This window comes from Poecilia formosa, unplaced genomic scaffold (assembly GCF_000485575.1).
Source record: "Poecilia formosa unplaced genomic scaffold, Poecilia_formosa-5.1.2 Scaffold12, whole genome shotgun sequence".
Lineage (NCBI taxonomy): Eukaryota > Metazoa > Chordata > Actinopteri > Cyprinodontiformes > Poeciliidae > Poecilia > Poecilia formosa.
Genome location: NW_006799951.1, coordinates 3,724,615 through 3,745,886, shown reverse-complemented (window position 1 = coordinate 3,745,886; position 21,272 = coordinate 3,724,615). Strand labels below are relative to the sequence as shown.

Below are 21,272 nucleotides of genomic sequence, written 5' to 3'. Positions count from 1 at the left end.
GCCGCGGAGCGCCGCGAGCGCGCATCGATCTGTGTGACCAATGGCGTGTGAGGAATAAATTACAACCTGTTTTGGAGGCGTGAGGCTATTTTTCTGGCACAAAATGTGACTGTTATTAACTGCAGTGATAGCGCTGACAGTCAAAGGTCCTTTAGCGATAGAAATAGACTACTTGTAACATGTTAAAGAAGGCTAAAAGGGTTCATGGAAACTATAGTGGAGCTGCAGCAATTTACGTCCCAGCCGGTAGTGATATTAGTCGGTTAGTCCACAAAGCCGGCCTTTATTTATGGTGGTAAGAAGAAGGGCATTAAAAAAATCAATTTAAGGTTTGCCTAAAGCCATGTAGAGGAAGAAGGTGCACAGGAATATGTGAAAGACTTAATTTTTGGTCTTTGCATTATCATTGAATCACCTTCATCCCACGGTGGTGGCACGACCATGCTGTGGGAATGTCTTTTAACAGCATGGACAAAGAGGCTGGCCATATTTTATAGATAGCTCAAAGTAGGTAGATAGATACAGGGCAAGCCTAGACGAAATGAGACTGCAAAAGTCTTGAGATTTTTACCTTCCAGCAGGACAATAAATGTTAAAATGGAACGCTTCTGATCAAAACTTATACATGTGCTAAAATGGTTCAGGTAAATCCAAACTGTATGTACAACTGACAAAAAGCATAATGAAAATTTGGAGATGTCTTAGGTTTGTACCCATTTTTTTCCAAAAAATAACCAAGTCTTCAAATATGGAAAGCTGATAGTTTAATGTTAGGTCTGTCATCTTGTGGGATTGTTAGTCTTCTTTTTAGATCCAAGTAAATAAATTCCAGGCTGCTACCAACAGACTCTAAAGATCCAATTTAAAATTGATTCTTTGCTAAGCTGTCTGTTGTCTGTGTGTGGACAAAACACTGCTGCAAAATCAATGATTTGATGTTGGTTGGGTTTCCTTAGAGGGAAATGTTTGTTTCCCCTCAATTGGTTTTTTTTTAAAAAAAGAAAGAAAGAAAAAAGAACAGAACCTCACTGCACTTTGTCATAAGAAGGATCAAACTGAAAAGCGTGCAATTGAATTTTATTCTGTCTGTGTGCTTTCGCTGATTTGAATATTTAATATTAATTCAATGCATAATTTGGACTGTTTTGTTTTGCAAAGTGCCTTGAGATGACACTTATCATGAATTGGTGCTAAATAAAGAACTTGAATTTAACTGTCTTATAAAGGTAAGAGGGGGATGTTTTTCATTAAATGTTTGTACACAGGATTATTAAAATATTATGGAGCCAAAATAACTTTTCATCCTCTGATAATATTATCATGCTGAGTTGTTTTCAGGACCTAAAACCTAGGAAAGATAAATTGCTAATTTTAAATGTACAAGGATTAAAAACTCAGTTGAAACAAAATAAAAAGGATGCATGGTGGCTTCACAGACATAAAATAATACTAAGAAGAAGAAGACGAATACACAAGTTTCACTGACAAAGTACTTATGTGACTCTAGACTCCTATACTTTGCAGTCTTATGATGAGATCTAATCAGACACTGAATGGAGAGTAAGAAACCGTGATTAATTAGAAAGATTTTTGGTATCCACTGAGATAAATGGATATAAATACTTCTCGATTTTGTTGCTGTGTTTGGCTTTGAAGTATCCAACAGTCCAGGCATGAAAGGCGACAGATGTGCCCCTTCCCCCTATGTGTTGTATGTCCCTGTATTATCTAACACTGATGTCCTCTTTTGCCCTTTCAAGATTCATCCCCTTCACTCAGTTGACCAAACATGCCATTCACTCTCCCTGAAAGATGTCCAATTATACTGTTAGCCTCAACATCATAAATATGCTGTCCTAAAATTGAAAACAGGTAAATACTGAACAACGCACGCTAAACAGTATGCTAAAGTTAAACTGCAAGGGTGAAAATCTCTCCTTATCTTTGCTTCAACTTGATTATTTCTACCAATGCATTGATCCGACTTCTACCTGTTTCATTCACATTAGTCACAGAAAGGCGAGTTGCACAGGTTCATGTTCTACAGCGGGATTTTGGTGTGTAGAACGTCGATAATGGCAGGAGGCAGGCAGGTTCATGGTGAAAGCGAAGAACTGTATGAGAGCAGAATCCAAACTGAACGTGAAGAAGAATGCATAAGAGCAACAACTGTTGTCCTATTCAAAAACGGCAAGGAAAATTAAGCACTAAGCGAGAGGAACACAGGGGGATCTGATATGGGCTAAATGAACCTGGAGGAATTTTTCAGGATTAAAACAGAAGACTCTGATTAACTGATGAGGTAAAGGCTGTGGGGGAGCAAAAGATGAGGGAGTTTGGTGGAAAAATTGTTAATCACGAGAAATAGGCAATGATCAAAACAAAGCAGAAACAACAACTTGAACAAGAACCCAAACCTACGCATAAACTCCCGCCAAAAAATACAGAACAAAACCACAACTTTAAGACACAGTCCCTCAATGCCAGCTTCATGCACCTATGCAGGCTCTCCGATGAGAGAATCAAAAAGCAACCAAGACCCAAACTGGTGGGGGAATGAAATTATGCAAAAGAGCCAAGGGAGGTGACCAGGATGCAGTTCATGCAGAAAACCTGGAAGCCAAACGAAGGAGGTACAGAGTTAACTCAGAGGCAGCTATGGTCACCGACAGGGCTAGAATAGAATAGAATAGAATAGAATAGAATAGAATAGAATAGAATAGAATAGAATAGAATAGAATAGAATAACTTTGGGGAAATTCAGGTGTAACAGCAACATCAGGGCTTGTAGGGTCACACAAAGATTAAAAAAATGAATGGACGGACGGTCCAGTGACTATCAAAAAGACTCTGAAGGACAGTGTTAAGAACAGTGTTAAGGCGGTGGTGGTGACTAGGTCCAGAGAAGAGGCTTTACAGCAGGAGTTCCCAAATTCAGGCCTCGAGTGTCAGTGTCATGTAACTTTTGGGTGTGTCCCTGAAATCAAATGGTTGAATTACAGTTAAGTTCTCCAGAGTCCTGCTAATGGCCTCATTATTTGACTGAGGTGTCAAATAATGACACCTAATGCAGACACTTTTAGAAGCGAAGACGCATCTATAAGTTGCAGCTCACTGGCCTTCCAGGCTTGGATTTGAAGATCCATATGCTCTACAGGGTGATCTAAAAGATGTGCAAAATAATAAAGAAATCCAGGAACAGATGTTACTCGAATAACAATGAATTTATGGAAGACACTGCACAAGAATAGATACCAAATTGCCAAAATAAAATGCATAAAATAAAATGGGAACTACAACTCAAAAGAGAAATAATACAGAAAACAACCACAATGTTGACACAAAGTCCTTTAGCGCATATAACAGGGTTTCATTGTATTTTATTTGGATATAGTATTTTTAAATGGATTTGCAGCAAACATCAACTAGGTTTTAGTTAGAAAGAAAACTTGAACTGTGTCTTGGTATTTTTATTTTTTAATTAATGTATCACAGATTTTTTTTTGTCTCTTTTCAACAATAAAACTGAATCTCTAGGATGTCCTTAAATTAATGCCAATATTAATCTATTGTGCTGAAATTATCATTCATTATCTGTAATTGGTAACAATTACGAATTGTTGTCTATCAAATCAGATGTAGAGTTAAGCTACATCCTTCTTTAATTTTCCCTGCAGATCATTTGGTCATAACAAAGCCTTTTAAGATGTTGCCATACGGTCTTTGCTTACATCTTAATTCTTGCTTCCAGTTAGTTGAAGAGTGCTGGCATCAGCTTATACGCCATATCTCTCAGTGGCTTGCAGCCAAAATAAATATTTAATCTGCTTGATAAAGACATAAATGCACTGCATTCATTGGGTCTTCAGGAGGCAGTCAGCTGAAAAGGCCTGGAGTCAAAACACTGTTTGAGTTCAGTGTCAAGTTAAACACGTGATGAGCCAACTGCTGATGAGTGGGGAAAAAAAACAACCAAACTCTATTCTTTTCATTGAAACACTCATTTTTGTCCATTTCTGCCCTGCCTTCATTTTTGTCTCTCTTTTAATTTGTTTATTTTACAAATGGCATGTTTATGTTGGTGAATAGTCTAATATATTTCTGTGCCATTTCATCGTACTTCACATTAATTTATAGCTATATTGTTTTCTGAAAACAACATAATGATGTGCACATCTGACATCTGACTGGATGCACAGCCATTTGTCATTTCATAGCAGTTTGTCATTTCATATGACAAATTGTGGCTTTGAATGACTTATAGAAACATGACTTATGTAAAACTTTCTCTTTATCCAAATGCTTAAGATCTATATTTCCATTATTCATTTCCGCAACAATTGTTTGTAAGCAACACTAATTATATTTTATCATTAGGATAGATTAATTCTTAAAGTAAATACAATAAATGTAAAGCTTTAAAACTACAACAACAACAAGAAAGTACAGGACTTTATTATGCCCAATTTCTCATGAAACAGTTTAAAAAGAAATATTTACCTCTTTGACTCTCACTGAGCTTTAATGTTTCAACAGAACCATATTTTAATTCTGTTAGTTATTTAATCCAGCCAACTACTCACACCAAGTTCATAGATTCAACCACTGGTGGTTCCTAAAATTACATGCATATCAGACAAACTAAAACAAATACTAACCCAAACAACATTTTATTTAATGCATCCTTTAACAGCATGGACTTGCACTTGGTACCTTTAATTTTCTTTGGGAATAATGAACTGTTTTTGAATTGTAACTGAGCAAAATAGCATTTTTTGTTCTATTTTGAGGAACTGAAAAGCTGTACTTTTGCTTTAGTAGGGTGGAAGCAATGCGCATTTTTCCAAATAAGGTTTTAATTAAATATTGTTGAGAGTATTATAGCAATACTGCGTTTGCCTAAGCTTTCAGTAGTTCATCTTAATTTTGACGAAGATTATTGAGGTGGGCTGTTGCGTTTTTTAAAACTGGGTCAAAGACTCCATTTCCCATAATCCAGCTGCCCATTCTTCGTCGTCGAACAAAAACGCGGAAACAAAAGAACTAATCAGTTTTTCAAAACAAGCAACGAGTCGGCATAAAGTGAGCCTTGTCGTGGGTGACAGCTGTCAGAGTTCAGACCGTAGCTTCTCATAACCCACTCACAAAGACTTAGCATGGCTTTGAAGAGAATACAGAAGGTGAGAACTGTCGCCCTTTCCTAATTTGTTTAATGTGCCCGACAGGATGAAGCTATGCGGCGGAAACGCCTATGTAATGTTAGCCATCTGTTTGTTAGCCGTTTCTGGTGGCTGTTTGTTGTAACTCTCGTTTTCTCGACTTGGTACAGTTAGCAGGCTGCTTCAGCAATCAGCTTTTGAATCAGTCGAACTTTGGATTAATCTGTATCTTTAAAAACAATCATATTTCCTGTTGATGTCGCTGACTTGCAGAGTGTGGTGAACCGACATGAGGACACAAGCCATTTATTGGACTTGTAAAAAGGCTCACATTTGTGCATGTGATCGCTGTATGCCGAAGCTGATTGTGCCATCAGCAAGCGGCATTATGAAAGCATTAATGACAACACATTTTGAGTTGGTTTTTCACAGCGTAGTATAGTTTCCTCCCTTGTATGCTTGTTTGCTAACACTAGTTGACACTTCAGTAAAAGTAAATGCGTGTAAGCATTGATACTGTTAAGGTGGATAAAATAAAGTTTTTGTTTTCTTTTCAGGAGTTAAATGACTTGCAGAGAGACCCTCCAGCTTCATGTTCTGCTGGACCTGTAGGGGAAGACAGTAAGTGTGAGAATCTGAATCTGTTGACATCTTTAGAAACCATCTGTTCTCGTTCCTCTCTGTTTTTAATCCTTGAATTAGTGCTGTATCTTTGAGACTGAGTTGTGACTCAGATGTTATGTGTGTTAATGGCATAACCTCATGTTTGTTTATCTTTGCTTCCTTAAGTGTTTCACTGGCAAGCCACCATTACAGGACCGGTAAGCCGTTTCTGCTGGATTCTGGATTTGCTTGCAGCATTTTTAAAAACCAAATTGCTTCTAGATCTTTAGACAATAGTGTTTTATGTTGACTTTACAGCTCTTTCTGTTGTGTGTGGAGAACACAGACTAGCATACTCTGCCGTAATGTTATTCACTGAAGCCCATGACGCTGTTGAGCCACAAATATTGGGCAGGCTTTGGCAATAATCTGCTCTTGTGTTTCAGAATGACAGCCCTTATCATGGAGGAGTTTTTTTCCTTTCTGTCCATTTTCCCACTGACTATCCCTTTAAACCACCAAAGGTAAATATAGAAATGTCTTTTAAGACATTATCTTTGTCAGATAAGAACTTGCTACCTAAAAACATCAACTACAGCCTCGTATAGCTGGACTTCAACCACATTGTAAAAAAGAGCTATTTCTTTTTTTCTTTTTTGGGCTTTATTTTCCTCCATAGGTCGCCTTTACTACAAAAATCTATCACCCAAACATAAACAGCAATGGCAGCATTTGCCTTGACATCTTGAGGTCTCAGTGGTCCCCTGCTCTTACGATTTCAAAAGGTAACACAACTTTGTACTTTGCTAATTCGTTACAGACTTCACTGCACCAGATGTGGGTCAAAATGATGCACAACAATAGAGTTTTAATTGTAAATTGGATGAAGGACAAAAATGAGCCATCAGTCACATGTTTCATACTGATCCTGCCTCAGTTTGTACAAGACATGAAGACATAGTGTACCTGCTTTGACAACTGATGATTTCTCTCATTTACTTGTTACCACATCTGTTGCACTGCAGTGTAATTCTTTTCTTTTTTTATTTATTATATGGTAAGGGTGGGCATTTACTGTATTATCTAGCGTTGCCTTGGGAAAAATGGGATAAAAATTAGTAATTGTGTCATCATATTAAACTGTTGGTTTACCTCGAAACTGACTCTATAATTGAATTGCTGGAGAAACGGTCTGATTATTTTTTTCATTATTTCCATGAAGTTATCAATAAATGCAGCATTTACATTTAAAAATATGACTTAATATAGTCTTTAGTGGCATAGTTGTGCTGCTTAATTTAATCATCAAAGTACCCTTTTTCAAATTGCAAAATGTTATTGTTAGAGCAGTATGAAGTGTTTGAGTCTTTTTATTGTCACTGTTATCATATTTGCAGTAGATTGCACGAAACTTGTGAAAAAAGGGTACATATCCTCCTTATATCCTTTCTGCTGAGTCATTTTGGTTTGTTCAAGGTCACAGCCCGGCCCAAAACGGGATCAGAATCACAATCAATGGAAATAGGCCGTCATATAAATTTTCGGATATATATGAGATTTGAGCTTTTGTGGCAATTCATCACCACAACTCATTCCAAGATAATTTGTTACAGTGAGAAATAAATGGCTCCGGTTTCATTTGCACCTTCATTTTATCCCTTTTGCTTCGATTTTGGGGCCAGTAACTACCAGTTTTATGTCAGATGTAGTCTGACATGTCCTTGCGTCTCGCCTTGTATTTAACTATTTTCATAAATTATTGAAACGATTCACCATGAAAATGCTCAAGTCTCATCTTTCTAACATGCTAATTCCAGTGTAATTTGTTTCTTTTTGTTCTGGCACAAGTGTGGGCTCGTTGACACTTATGCCAGATTAAGATACTTATGATGAAACCAGATCATAACTCTTAAGTGACCTGCTGCTTTTTGTTAAATATAGGATAATAGTTAGCCATATAGGCACATTTCATTGCAATATGAATTGGTTGCATGACTGACATAAAGTGAATCCAAAACGGTGGAATCCACAGTGGCAACAGCTTAAAAGATCCAAACGGATGAAATGAACAGCACCTAAATAAACTGATTCACTGTGGTTTAAACTGGTACAGCTTTCCATGTATGATGGTGTTTTACCAAAAATATGCCATTTTGGTCTAAATATGAGGAAATTAAAGGGTTTTTGTGGGATGTCAATGTAATGTCTTAAAGACATTTGTGTTGCTTTTAATGTCGTCTTATTCTGAATAGCGCACGTTCAGAGATGTTCAGGTGCATCAGGACCATTTTTCAGAGGTTCCAGAGTCTGGCTACCGTTATCCAAATCAATTAGAAATTAGGTGAAACTTTCAATTTCTTGTCTGGTTTGCGTCTCGGAAAGCTGGCCGCTTTAAACTGCATTTTAACCTGAGAAGAATGTCATTAGGCATTAGAGAAGAATGTGATGTTTGAGTTGAGGTTGTGTGTGGTATACATGTGTGTGGTATACATCAGAAAGACAGAAAGGTGAGGATGTGCGTAGCGGATATCTGTGTGGAGTGCACAAGAGGCAGGAGAGAGATGGAGCATACATACAATAAGAAAATCTCCCTTTTTTTTTTTGCTTATTTGTTTTCTTTTCCTCGATAGATGGCTCCTAGAAAGATCTAAGCAGGAAGTGTAAAGCAAATTCAAACAAAAAGGCATTTCTTTTACACAGATTTTTGTTCTTTTTATTTTATTTTTTTAGTTTTGTTGTCCATCTGCTCCCTTCTTTGTGACCCAAATCCCGATGACCCGCTCGTCCCTGAGATTGCACAGATCTACAAGACAGATAGACAAAAGTAAGTAACTTTGTATTTATTATCTGACAAATCTTTTTTCTTTTTCTTTCTAATTATATCTTTATTTGTCTTCTTTAGGTATAACAAACTAGCTAGAGAATGGACCCAGAGGTATGCAATGTGACGGAAAAATATAAAGCAACAACTTCTGCCAGAACGTCTCAACAGATGACAGTACTGTTCAAGTGCTTTCTCCACACTGGTTGTAACTGAGGTGTTTAATCTGCTTAATGCACTTTCTCTACTGAGGTTTTACTTGACTTACCCGTTTTACTATTTTGGCATTATTGGGATTATTATTCTGAATATTTTATTTGAAGTGTTGCAGTGGAGCGACTGTATGTTTCTTTGAACAGATTTGTATTTATATTTTTCATTATCTTGAAATAAAGATATTTAGCAGAATATGAATTCCATTTACTTTTTTTTTTATAAAGCAACCCTCATTCAATGTGTTGTAGGAGGACTATTCAACCCCGTTATTGTCTGTTTTATAGTTTACATGACCACTAGATGGCACACCTCACTTTATACTAACCAAGCCGTTTTTAATGAGGCGTTATCTGTTCCCCTCCACACGATTTGTTTTATTTAATTTCGGTCTATTTGCCAAATACCTAATTATGTGGACTGTGGTTATTACTGTGTTTTGCTGGAGTGATGAAATAAAAATAGAAAGGATGTTCTATAAATTAAAATTGAATTATCTTCTCCAACAGCTGTTCCAATGTTCTTGTACAATTAGCAAATACAGATTAATGAAGATGTTCCAGTTTTCTTTTAAAATGTCCATTAGTGGTTATTTATGTGAAGGGATGCAAACATGCTTTCCCAGTTGATTGTTTTTTTATGTTTTACAGTTACATTTTTGCAGTTTGCAAAACATTTAATTTTTATCTTGCTATACTTAGCATAAAATACATTTCATTCCGAGGAATGACATATGTCACAACAAAATAATTCTGAGTTCTAGTCATATAACATGCAGACATTATTTATGATGCCATTTTATGGTCTGTCCTTATTCTATGCAGCTGTTCATATTGTGTAGTAAATCTGCAGTGTTTACATAAGGTAAACTGGTTTTAACAGTTTTTATTATTTAATTCCTGCAGGATATGAAGATAAATGAGGGTTTTATGATGCAGATAAAGTCTGCGTTGAGCTTAAAAGCCATTCTTTAACAGGCCAATTTAGTTCACGAGATCAGATTGTAGTTGGTTGCTAGGGGGAAACCATTTTAGGTGATTTATTATGGCAAAAGATTCTTTTGCTATATAATCGAGCATTCATTATTTCAGTTGTTCATTTTATTTTATATGGTGCAGTAATTATGCAATAGACATTGTTGCGACAGACAAGTTCAGTGGTTATGTATTTGTATATGTCAAACAACTGGGTGCATGAGCTTAAATTTGCAATGAATTTTCTCTAATCTACACAGGTCAAAGTCATGCATACAGCCCCATTATTATCCATTCATCTATTATCTTACATGCTTATCCCTACTGGGGTCATGATGGATGCTGGTGCCCATCTACAGCAGTCAACGGGCATTGACTTAGGCGATCCTGCAATGGACAGATGGCCAGTCCATCGCAGGGCAACACAGAGACAGACGGGATAAACAATCTTTCAGGCACACATTCACACCTAAGGAGAGTTTAGACAGACCAATCAACCCAACAGTCCTGTTGGAAGTCAGAGTACCCGGATGCACAGGGAGAACATGCAAACTCCATGTAGAAAGACCACGGGCCAGGATTCAGACCCAGGACCTTGTTGTTACAAGGCAACAGTGCTCCCAACTCCCTCACTGTCTAGCTCACCCCATTATTATTTAAGTAAATATCCCATAGCAAGTGGCAGAAACTATACACTTAAGGCAAAAAGATCTTGGCATGATTTGGACTGGATATTTGTCTATCAGGATTAGTCGAGTTTATCTAAACTGTAGTGAGTAAACTTTCAAAAGTTTCTGGGTCATACCAGAAACTCACCGTTCGCCTGTTTCATCCTCTAAAACCAGTTTTGATGTGTGTTTGAAATCTTTATCCTACTGGAACCCTCAATTGTGTCTAGGTTTCAACCTGCTGGCCCAAACTTTTACCTTGAGATGAAAATAAATAATTTAGGATGTTTAGGAAACAACAAGCCTGACGCCTGACACTAGTGTAACTATTCAACATTGGACATTGAGAACATCGGTTTTCTCTCAGGCCATGGCAATCGAGAAGTCTCTACCTCAAAACGGATGTTGCCAATATGGCCAACCCAGATACCTTCTGGAAAAAAGTTTAATGCTGGAACAAAACAAAGATTAAACTATTTAGTTTGAACAACAAAAGGTACGTTTAGAAGGACCATGATGAAACTCAAACCTAAGAACATTGTAACAATGTTCGGTGCTGGGGGCACCATGGTAACAATGGTTACCATGGTACAGCACCCCTTTTTGCTGCAAGGGGTGCTGTACAATAAGGAAGTAGGACTACCTTCAAATTCTTAAAATCAAATCAACAAGTAAATTGTTGAAACTTTTATACAGGTTGGGTGGACAAGAAGGAAAATGATCCACAATATTAGAGTGCTTGTAGTTCAGGATAGCCTGACATCAATCTTCTTGAAAGTGGATGTGCTGTACTTAAAAGCCAACCAATTTAAAAATAAGTTTTAGGACTTCTAGAAGGACAGGTACAATATCTGGAAGAAACTTGCTGGTGGCAACAAATGGCATGTGATTTCTCTGCAACATGCTAATTGGAATAAGAAAAAGTCTAGCAATCAGATTATGGCTGTCACAAAGATTATAGGTCACAAAGACTTACTTGCTGAGTCAGAATCACACCTTATGTACACTCATTGGCTACTTTATTAGGCACATCTGTTAAGTTGCTTGTTAAAGCAAATAGCAAATCAGCCATGCACATGGCAGCAACTCGCTCAGTGAAATTAGACAAGTAGATGTGGTGAAAATGGCTTGCATTGAGGAAAAATAGTCATTTAAGTGACTTTTGAATGTGATGTGGTGATTGTTGCCAGATGGAGTAGTTAGAATATTGCATAAATTGCCAATGTTCTGGGATTTAATGCACAGCCATCTCTTTGGTTTACTGAGTGGTCCAGGAAGACGTCTAGTTGTTTGGAAGAATTTCCTTCTTGATGATTGAGGAAATTAGCCAGAATGGACAATAGAGAAAAACAACAATAGCTAAAATAACCAACTTATGATCAGGGTATGCAGAATACCATCTCTTGAATGTGCAACATGTTGACCTTGAAGTAGATGGGGAAACAGCAGCAGACTATAACATTCATGTTGGCTAACAGAAAAAGAAATTTGGCAGTAAAACTTACACAAGTTCACTAGAACTGGCAAAATGTTGTCTGGTCTAATGAGTCTCAATTCGAGCACCGATATTCAGGATCAGGATTTTGTGTTGACAACATGAAAGAATAGATTCATCCTGTTTTTATCAATGGTTGAAACTGGTGGTGGTAGTGTAATGCCATGGGGGATATTTTCTTGGCACGCTTTGCGCTCTTTCCATCCAACTGTACATTGCTGAAACACCACTTCCACCTTAAGTACTAAGGTACTTAAGGTGGAAGTACTAAGGTACTTCCACCTTAAGACGGAAGTACCTTAGAAGACGGGTATGATCACATACCCGTCTTCTGATGGCTATGTTCTGCAGGAAATGTACTCTAAGCTGACATCCTCTAAACCTGCATCCTTGAACATGACGAGGAGTTCATTGGACACCGATACCCCTCTTCTGGACGCCAGATCTCAGTCCAATACAGTATAGCTTTGGAAGGTGGTGGGAAAGGGGGATCAGCAGCGCATCAGTAGGAACTGCGTAAGACTCACTTGGGTAGAATCTAGTACATGCAGGGTGTTCCTAATAAAGTGGCCAGTGATATGTAGCATCTAATTTCAAAGATGGCCTGGCCTGCTCTAAATGCCTCTTTGGTTCCGTCCACGCATTGGTTCCCTGCGGGATTCAAGACGGCTTCGTGTTTTCTTTTATTACTATAAAAAAAACTTTTGAATGCACGTTTTGAGGTGTGAAAGTGGCTGTAGCCGCTTCTTTCAAGTGATGCATGAAGTTGCTCAACCAGAAACAACAAATGAAATCCAGAACCTTTCTCGGAACCAGTAAAAGTTGGGAGATCTTCGCAGGAACCCGGGGGGGATGTTCTAAAACTTTCTGGGAGGAGTCTGACACGTGAAACTTTCCCGAGGAGCTGCTTGGTATGTGTGCTGGTAGAGGCTCCGTTAACTCTGCAGACAGACGAACAACAAACAGCGAGCGGATCTCTGAGCTGCTGCTGCTGCTGCTGCCTACTTTTAGGAGTCTGTCCAATGGGGGGAAAAACGACTGGGCTTGAAGTAACCGCGGAGGAAAAAATATAAAAAATATATATAATAATAAAAACTTCGACTGCCCTACAATGAGCACGCACGACGCCTCGAAGTGACGGATTTTTTTTTTAAGTTAACAGACGTTTTTTATTTTTTTTATTATTGTCTTTTTTTATTATTTATTTAACTCTAGCTTTAATAGTCAAGTCGCTGTGGCCCCTGGAGAAAGTTACCGTGCGGCGCCATGGCTGCCCAGTGCGACACTCTGAGCGGATACTTGCAGCAGCAGCAGTCGGACCAGGGCTCAAACAGCGAGCGCAGCACCGACTCCCCTCTCCCCGGATCAGAGGAGGACCTCAGCGGGCCCCATCCGCTACCAGACCCGGAGTGGACCGAGGAGAGGTTCCGCGTGGACCGTAAGAAGCTGGAAATCATGTTGTTAGGTAAATGAATAATAATAATGAAAAAGAACTCCAGTGAAGTTAAAATGTCCTTCCTTAAATATTTGTAACAAAGTAGCAACTACCCGAATCTTTCAGATACTTAATTGATAGGCAAGTATGGTTGTAGTGGCGGACATGTTGGTTTTTCTGGATACCATGTGGCACAAAATTAAGTTTCTTCTGCACTATTTGGAAGAATCAATCAAAGCAATTAACGCAAGGCAATTAATGTTTCCAATTATTGCTTCGTGACTTTAACGCCAATACATAAAGAAGCTGAAAAGGAAAGTAAATTATAGATGTGTTTTTTGTTTTTTGTTTTTGTAATTTGTCGGTGGATGAGGCCCTAAATTTAAACAAGTTAAAAAAGAGTTTCCCTATTCAGTCGTGAAAGTTGTAGCCGAACTTACGTGCTCTGACCACAAGGTGTCGCCACACAAGTTCCTGTTTGCTTCCATGTGTGTCTGTAGACTAAACTGAAGTTGACCTGAACATTCAGTTTACTTGCTTCCCAGCAGAAGAGTCTGCTTTTGCGAACAGCTGATGAAACAGACTGGGCTCATCTCAAGGTTTTCATGTTTTAGTCTTTCTTTATTGTTAGTGCCTCCATTCATCATGGTTGCTTAAAACGTAACTGATCCCTGCTGAGCTGCCAGGAATAATGTAAGGTTCTCTTAGCGTTTGGCCTGGGTTAGTTTTAGAGCGACACTGTTTTATAGCCTTTAGTACAAACCTCGGCATTTATGTCAAAATCTAAAACAGAAATCCACAACATGATTTCAAAGGCGTATTTAAGGCAAAAACAGTAATCATTCTCATTTCTGCACTGTCATCATCATATGTTGCATATGTAATATTGGAATGCACAGTATTGGTGGACGATATGGACTTAAGGTTTTATCACAATATTTTGTTGTACTATTGTGATAATAATAAATGTATTGATAAGAACTATTATTTTTTCTGAGGCGGCTGTGACTGAATGGCACAGCTATCATAGCCCCACAAACACAAATACCTCTCCTGAAAAATATTCATTTGTAATACGCTTCATTAGGACATCAGTAACATAAAAAGTGTGATTTGTATCACCAGACTTCACACTGTAACTGTATTAAATCATATTTTTAAATTTATCGATATTAATTTTACACTCTCATTGAACAAACAGTGGAGTAAACAGTACAAATAATAATTTTGACAATATGAACAGATTAGGTTTTTTTTAAACATCATCAGTTGGAAATTATTGTGATGATGATAAGTCAAAATACTTATCATGATAAGAAATTTATCACAATAAGTGATATAAACTGTATTGCATCGACGGCTTAAAGGCAACAAACATATTGTAGACTGTAAAACTTCAGAGGTCATGTATTCAAACTCTGCTTCCTTATAAACTGACCGCATGCATTGACCGCCATTGTCTTTAAGACTCACTTCTCATGTAGATTGTGCTGACTAAGATGCTAAAGTCCAAGGATGGTGGTAGAGACAGTGTGTTGATGTAAAAAGAAAATGTGAGTAACGCCTGTGTTAATCACAGTCAGTTCCATCATTGAAATATTCTGACATAATATTGCAGGTTTATGATTTAGTACTGCATACAGTCATTATTATCTATGCCATATTAAAAAAACAGAGTAAATGCCTGCTAAGTTTAGAAGTAGTAGTTTTCAAGGGCGTATTTTGCGAAATATACTTTTTGTCAATCTACTACAGAGTAACACAAATGTAATAGCATGATATTAGCTGGTTAATTACTCTATTTACTCAGGTAGCTGGCCTACAGTCAATCTTCATAATATACATGGCTTTCTAGTAGGGATGCATGATATTTTTGGCATGGTATGGGTAACGGCCGATATTAGCTGTAAAATTTAATATTGGACAGCGGCCCTTGCGTCAAAATAACTCACCGACATGAAAGGTGTTGTTTTTACATGGAAAACCAGCGACAATGATGCCTGCATGACGTCACGCGTGTCTGTCTGGTCTGATCACGGCGGTAGAGCAGGACCAAGTGAAAATGTCAACGGTGTGGAAGTTTTTTAAAGTGTCGGAAACTGATAGCAAAATTGCTATTTGTGGTGACTGCTCAGCATCAGTGATGCGAGGAGGAGCGACAGCGAAGTCCCACGACACTTCAAACCTAATTAACCATCTCAAGAACCACCATTCTGACCATTACGATGAGGTCATGGTGGCCAAAAGGGAAAACGAGAGAGCGGCTAACCGTGGAGGAAAAAAATAAATAAATAAAAACCTCACCAGCAGTTGATTCTACAAGCTTTGGATAAATACCAGTATTGCTATCTATTATCGGCCAAATGAGTTTTAGTTTATCGGCAAATCGAATATCGACCAAATATCCAATATTGTGCATCCCTACTTTCTAGTGCTTCCCTTAAAGTAACTTTAATAACCGTAACAGCATGGTGCTGCCATCATCATCATGTTTTTACCAGTTAGCACAAAATATTTATTCTTTTTTTTTGTGCTAAAGAAAGTATTTATAGACTTTTTTCAAAGTGTAGTAGCCGTCTGTTAAGCAGTTGAGTGGCAGTCTGCGTTGACACTACCACTCAATGCCAATGCGCTGAGGGGCATAGCTGTATACTTGCTCTATTGACTATAGGGAACAGATGCAGTTCCCTGTAGAGTCTGTCTCAATGCTGATAACTGACCCATTCATGTTTAGTAATAAGCCTCTCCCTCTGTCTGTGTCTCTCTAACAATTCTTGTGTGACGATAAACGGATATCTTGCAAGAAAGCCTGAGTTCATTGTGTCTTTAATTTCAAAACAAGGGTGCGTCATTTTGACGCATTGGCTTGGTGGAGCTGAAGTCGCTATCAGTATCACAGGAAAGCAGTTGCTGCGAACGGCTTTGAAGCTGCTTTCTGTGTCAAAAAAGTTTGCAGAACAGAAAAGATGGGATATTTCAAGTGTTTCAACGTTGCACTTAGTTTTAAGTGCATTCTGTGTAATGTGGTTTTAGGAGGCCATCAGTAAATTTTATGGTGTTCTAATATAATATTTTGGAAAGCAGCTGGTCTTATTCTGAACACAGACAGATGTGTGCATGCACACATGTGGCTCCCCTCGAGAATGTCCTGGTGGCTGCCTCGCTGCTCCGTGCATTCCTCAAAGCTCCATGTCATCTCGAACTCTTCCAGGAAAACAACTTAAGCAGGGGCCGGCCCCGAGTCGGAGTCCTCCGGACATGCCATGCGCCACGTCACGCCAGCTTACCCAAACATTTCTGTTTGTGCTGTTCTGCATCTGTGTATGTGACTTGATGAAGCTGTCTGGGTGAATCGCAACAGTTTGTCAGTTTAGCCCCTTAGGTTTTTTTTCCCCCTCCCAACATCTCGTTTCCCAATCTTGTCTCTATTACGTCATGGCTGAAACGGCTCTTGTTGACTTTGCAGTTTGGATGCGGAGTGGAAACGTCTGCTGCGCTTCAGTCGCTGATCTGCCTGGTGGGTCCGAGCTTCAGACTTTCTCACCCTTGAAACTGCTTTAACTTTTGACCTTTACCCTCTGCAGCAGTTAACAAAATATTTTATGTATGTGTACTATGGTGACAAGTCAGTAGAGGGTGCGCAGTAGAACAGTTTTTTTATGCAAATCAATTTAGATCGTAACAAATGATTCCCGCAGCCCCGTCTATTTAAATCAGAGCTCTGTAACATCTGCTTGTGCTTTGATTGGATAGCATATATGTTTGGATGTGGTAAGGCCAGAGTTTGGACCGTAATGAAACCATTTTATGAGAACCCGAGTATATTTTTATATCCACTGTTATATCGACTGTAACGATCTCGCTGCTTTGTCTTTCCCGGAAAATTAACTGCGACGTGACATTAGAGAACGAGCCAAAGGGCATCATGCTGTAATCACTTCCCACACAACAATAATTCAAATTGTTGGCTGCATCCAGGTAGTCTGTCTGCAGAAGTTTGTTGTTTTCTTTTTAGGCCACACTGACCGTCTGGTCTTGAATTGCAAAATATTGCAAATGCTACTGTGAATGGTGAAACTGTGCAGACTTGAACAACGGCGCATTGGAAACGTCTGCCACAATGTCAGTCAGTAACTACAAAAAAAGAAAGTTTCAGAAAGATTTTAACTAGATGACAATATTTTGTCTGCAATTATAATTAGATTGTTAATTTATATGCATTGTATGGGATTGACTCAAATTAGTGCATAATTGTTGAAATAGAATACATGGTTTTTAAGGAAACTTATCATTCTCAAAGGTCTGCCGGTTTAATCTGCCGCCCCTAGATAAATCCAGTATAGCTGTCTTCAGAAGTCACATAATTAGGAATAATAGTCTGTTTGTAATTTATCATTGATATAAATTAGGGTCAAAAAACTTCAAATTTCAATATTATTGTTTCATTTCACCAACATTTTCAACCTTTTCCTTTGGTTTTCCTCAACCATCAAGCTTTTTGCAACTTTGTAGAATAGATCTAAGCCAAGTGCATCATAAATATTATGCCAGCTTCAATTAAGAGACCCAATGTATTGTTGGTGTGCAGTGTTATTGCGTGGTCTTAACATATTACAGCCACGCAGTAATATTTGTGTTTACAACACTGCACACTCTGATATTGCAGTGAAAGTTTCTTCTCAACGTCATCTCCATCTTCAATAATCTCCGAAGCCTCTAAGGTTGTTCTGTGTGTTGTGTGTGTTTTAATGTGCATAACTGCAAATGCAATCTTGAAATTCCCTTTTGACACATTAATATTTTTACATCCTGTAGAACTATAGAGAGTATTAGCCTTACTTTCTGTTCTTAAGCTATGTCTATAAAAAGGGAAATGTGAGCCTTAAGCTCAGTAAAAAGTGTTCCTCTGCAGAAGAAAGCTGCTGTGCATTCTGTGTGCTTGCAGTATGGTCCGTAAGCCAATCCATTCCAAGGGTAATGCGATGTTTCCACCAGGAGTAATTTCACCCCTTATCCACTTCCTGCGTTTTTATTTTTGTACCTGCTTTGACAATTGATGATTTTAAAGTGATTTTCCCCATGCTACTCACAGCCTGCTGAATTGCAACGCGGTTTACTCAGGGGTCAAAATCTCACATATTTCACAAGTGAGTCAGCTGGCCCAAACAATGATCAGGAGCACAGTTAATGGAAACAGGGTGCTCAGTGTTGTACACAAATAAATTACTGCAGGATTTCTGTTAATTTTATATATTTTTTTTAATCTCTGCAATTAATCAAAATAAATAATTTGAAATAATTTGATATTCATATATGTTTTTGAGTATATGGGTATGAACTGGTAGTAGGGACGGCATAGATTGATCTCCTAAAGAGGATCTCCTAAAGAGGGTACCCAGCAGAACACTAGCAGTTTGAAAATGCATGTCTATCCATTTTTACCATAATGGATGGTAAAATGTACCATAACAGTCACATGTTTTCTTTATGTTTTCATTTTGACCTTGTTTTAACGGTATATTTTTTTTAGCTAATGCTGTATGAGATATATTTTTTAAACTACTTGAACTAGTAGTTTTTCAAGTTGGAAGCTGAAGGAGTTGTGAATTAGATGCATTTATTTTAATTAGATTTTTGTCCAGCTATTTGTAGAGAAGAGTTCTGAAGTACCGCCCCTCCCCCACCTGTTGCTGCACACTGCTGTCAAGCTGGCAGATTAAAAGCTGTTACACTTTCCAATATTTACAATAGAAAATATACATTTTTCTTGTAAAATATAGATAGTCATGGAATGGAAACTAAAAGCACACCACCAATCACCCATGTTTAAGGTAATGCTGTTTTAAAACTAGGTGACAAGTCCCAAGCAACGTGTCCAAACCATTTTTTACTAAATGCTACTACAACATGACAGTCTCATTCTGACCCTTGTCTAATGGCGAGAATATGGAAAAACTGGCACATAAAAGTGCAGAACTAGAGTTGAGTATCACTGAAGTGGAATATCTCCCAGTAATAAACTCTAATCTACTTGCTTAAACTGTTGTTTGGGTCAGATATTGTGCATGGCCTCCATGTCTTTGCATGGTTTACATCAGGGAAAACATGGAAATTATTAACTGCTCAGCAACTACAAGTTTAGCACTTGCATCACTGGCAGCGACCTGGGTTTCCAGGGTTTTAGATCAGTAAGTAGAGGGTGAAGTGACAACAAAATCTCACCCTGAATGGTCTCTGGGTTTACAGTTGTACTCTTGGCACGCTTTATAAGAACTCCTCATTTAATACCTTGGAGACTTTCACAGAAACACGAAAGCTTGAAAGATGCTGCATGAGAGCGTGCGTGTGTGTGTGTGTGTGTTTTGTTTTCTTTTTTGTTTTTTTGTTTTTTACATTCATCCTGAAAAGCTTAAAACATGGCTTTGGAAAGAAACAGCATTTTCTCTCCTAATGATCATGATTAAAAATAAACACACATAACTTTTTAATCCTTCTCTCTCTGGACTGGTTTTCTACACTCAGACTGGTAATGATAGTTCTGTGGTGTTTGTGATTAAGCTCAGACTCCTGGTGGGGACAGTGTGTGTACACATTGTAACAACATGTTTTCTGCAAAACAGTGACAACAACCCACAATTAGGCTAAGTGAATCATTTTCCTCATTTACCTAATTTGCCTTCCCCTTCTGAACCACCACCTATTATAGGTTAGAGGGACAGCAACGTTGTTTTATTTTTTTTTCTTTCATACTTTCATAAGAGTGCAAGGATTTTTTTTTCTTTCATAAGAGTGCAAGGATTTTTTTTTTTTTTTTTGCAATTTTATCAATAGCTGTAAATATAATTAATGTAGACTATGTTTGTCATAGCCAAATGGTTGTAGCAACTCTTGTGCTTTCTGGCTGTTGTTTAGTTTATGGAGCCATGAGACAGGCGTAATATTAGTAAATTGTTGCAATAACAATTTATTGGTTCACAAGTGGTGAAACAGTGAGGCTAAGTGATGTTTTTTTTCAGTCTGATCACTGTACTAGGGCTGGGCTGTGTTTGCCAAAATTACCGGGTATACAATTATGCTATTTGTCTAGATGGGGTTGTGATGTCACACAGACAGAATTTAATGTATTCTTTTGAGATTTTGTGATAAAGTGTTGCACAATTGTCAAGTGGAATGGAAATGTCAAAGGATGTCAAAGGCCTGACTGGGTCATTCCAACATGTGACTTAGGGCTGCAAAATAGAAAGTCTTGGAACTAATACAGTAATGGTAAAATACTGCGATGAGCAGCTGCCAAATGGGCCTATTTGGGCAATGATGTTCGTTTGAGCATCTTATGCCACGAGACTCTGACAAACTGGCTGAATATTGCATTAGCATGTAAATTACAATTTCGTTATGCTTGGAAAACATTATTGAACACCTATTGCTCTCAGTCCTTTGCGATATGAATATTGGATACACAATATATTGTGATAATTCTGCCACCTTATTGTGAACATCTTTTGTTGCTGCTAAAAGGAGAACTTCCTCCTCAGCCTGTATTTAGACCCAACGTTTCATTAACACTAACTAGTTTCTCCGTCCCTGCTGAAGAAATGCATCTCCACAGCATAATGCTGATGCCACCATGTTTTACTGCGGCGATGACGTATTAAGGGATACATGCATTGTTAGTTTTCCACAAAATATAGTGCTTGACATGTAGCTCAAATGGTTTTGTTTCAATGTATTCTGACCTGAGCATATGTCCCCTACGCTGCTTGATTTGCTTTCATCTTATTCCTCCTCCATAAAGGCCAAACTTTGTAGTGGGCATGACTAATATTTGTCCTGTCAAAGATTGCCACACCTGTGCCATGGTTGCCACAGCTGCAATGGTTCTGTGATTGACGTGTCAGCTTAGT

General features: G+C 38.1%; 2 protein-coding genes across 2 annotated transcripts in view; both read left to right on the top strand.

The window, feature by feature from the left end:
- The first annotated feature begins 4,990 nt into the window (after positions 1-4,990).
- On the top strand, positions 4,991-9,301 carry LOC103133599 (ubiquitin-conjugating enzyme E2 D2). The gene is made up of 7 exons (XM_007545411.2): positions 4,991-5,180; positions 5,717-5,780; positions 5,949-5,980; positions 6,209-6,286; positions 6,442-6,547; positions 8,493-8,586; positions 8,665-9,301. The coding sequence occupies exons 1-7, from the start codon at positions 5,157-5,159 to the stop codon at positions 8,708-8,710; spliced, it is 444 nt and encodes a 147-aa protein (XP_007545473.1). The 5' UTR covers positions 4,991-5,156; the 3' UTR covers positions 8,711-9,301.
- A 3,569-nt stretch (positions 9,302-12,870) lies between these two features.
- Positions 12,871-21,272, top strand: part of bicc1a (BicC family RNA binding protein 1a) — a 63,943-nt gene continuing 55,541 nt past the window's right edge. The window contains exon 1 of the mRNA XM_007545410.2: positions 12,871-13,398. Coding sequence (XP_007545472.1) covers positions 13,200-13,398 — 199 coding nt within the window. The 5' untranslated portion in view covers positions 12,871-13,199. The remainder of the gene's footprint in view (positions 13,399-21,272) is intronic.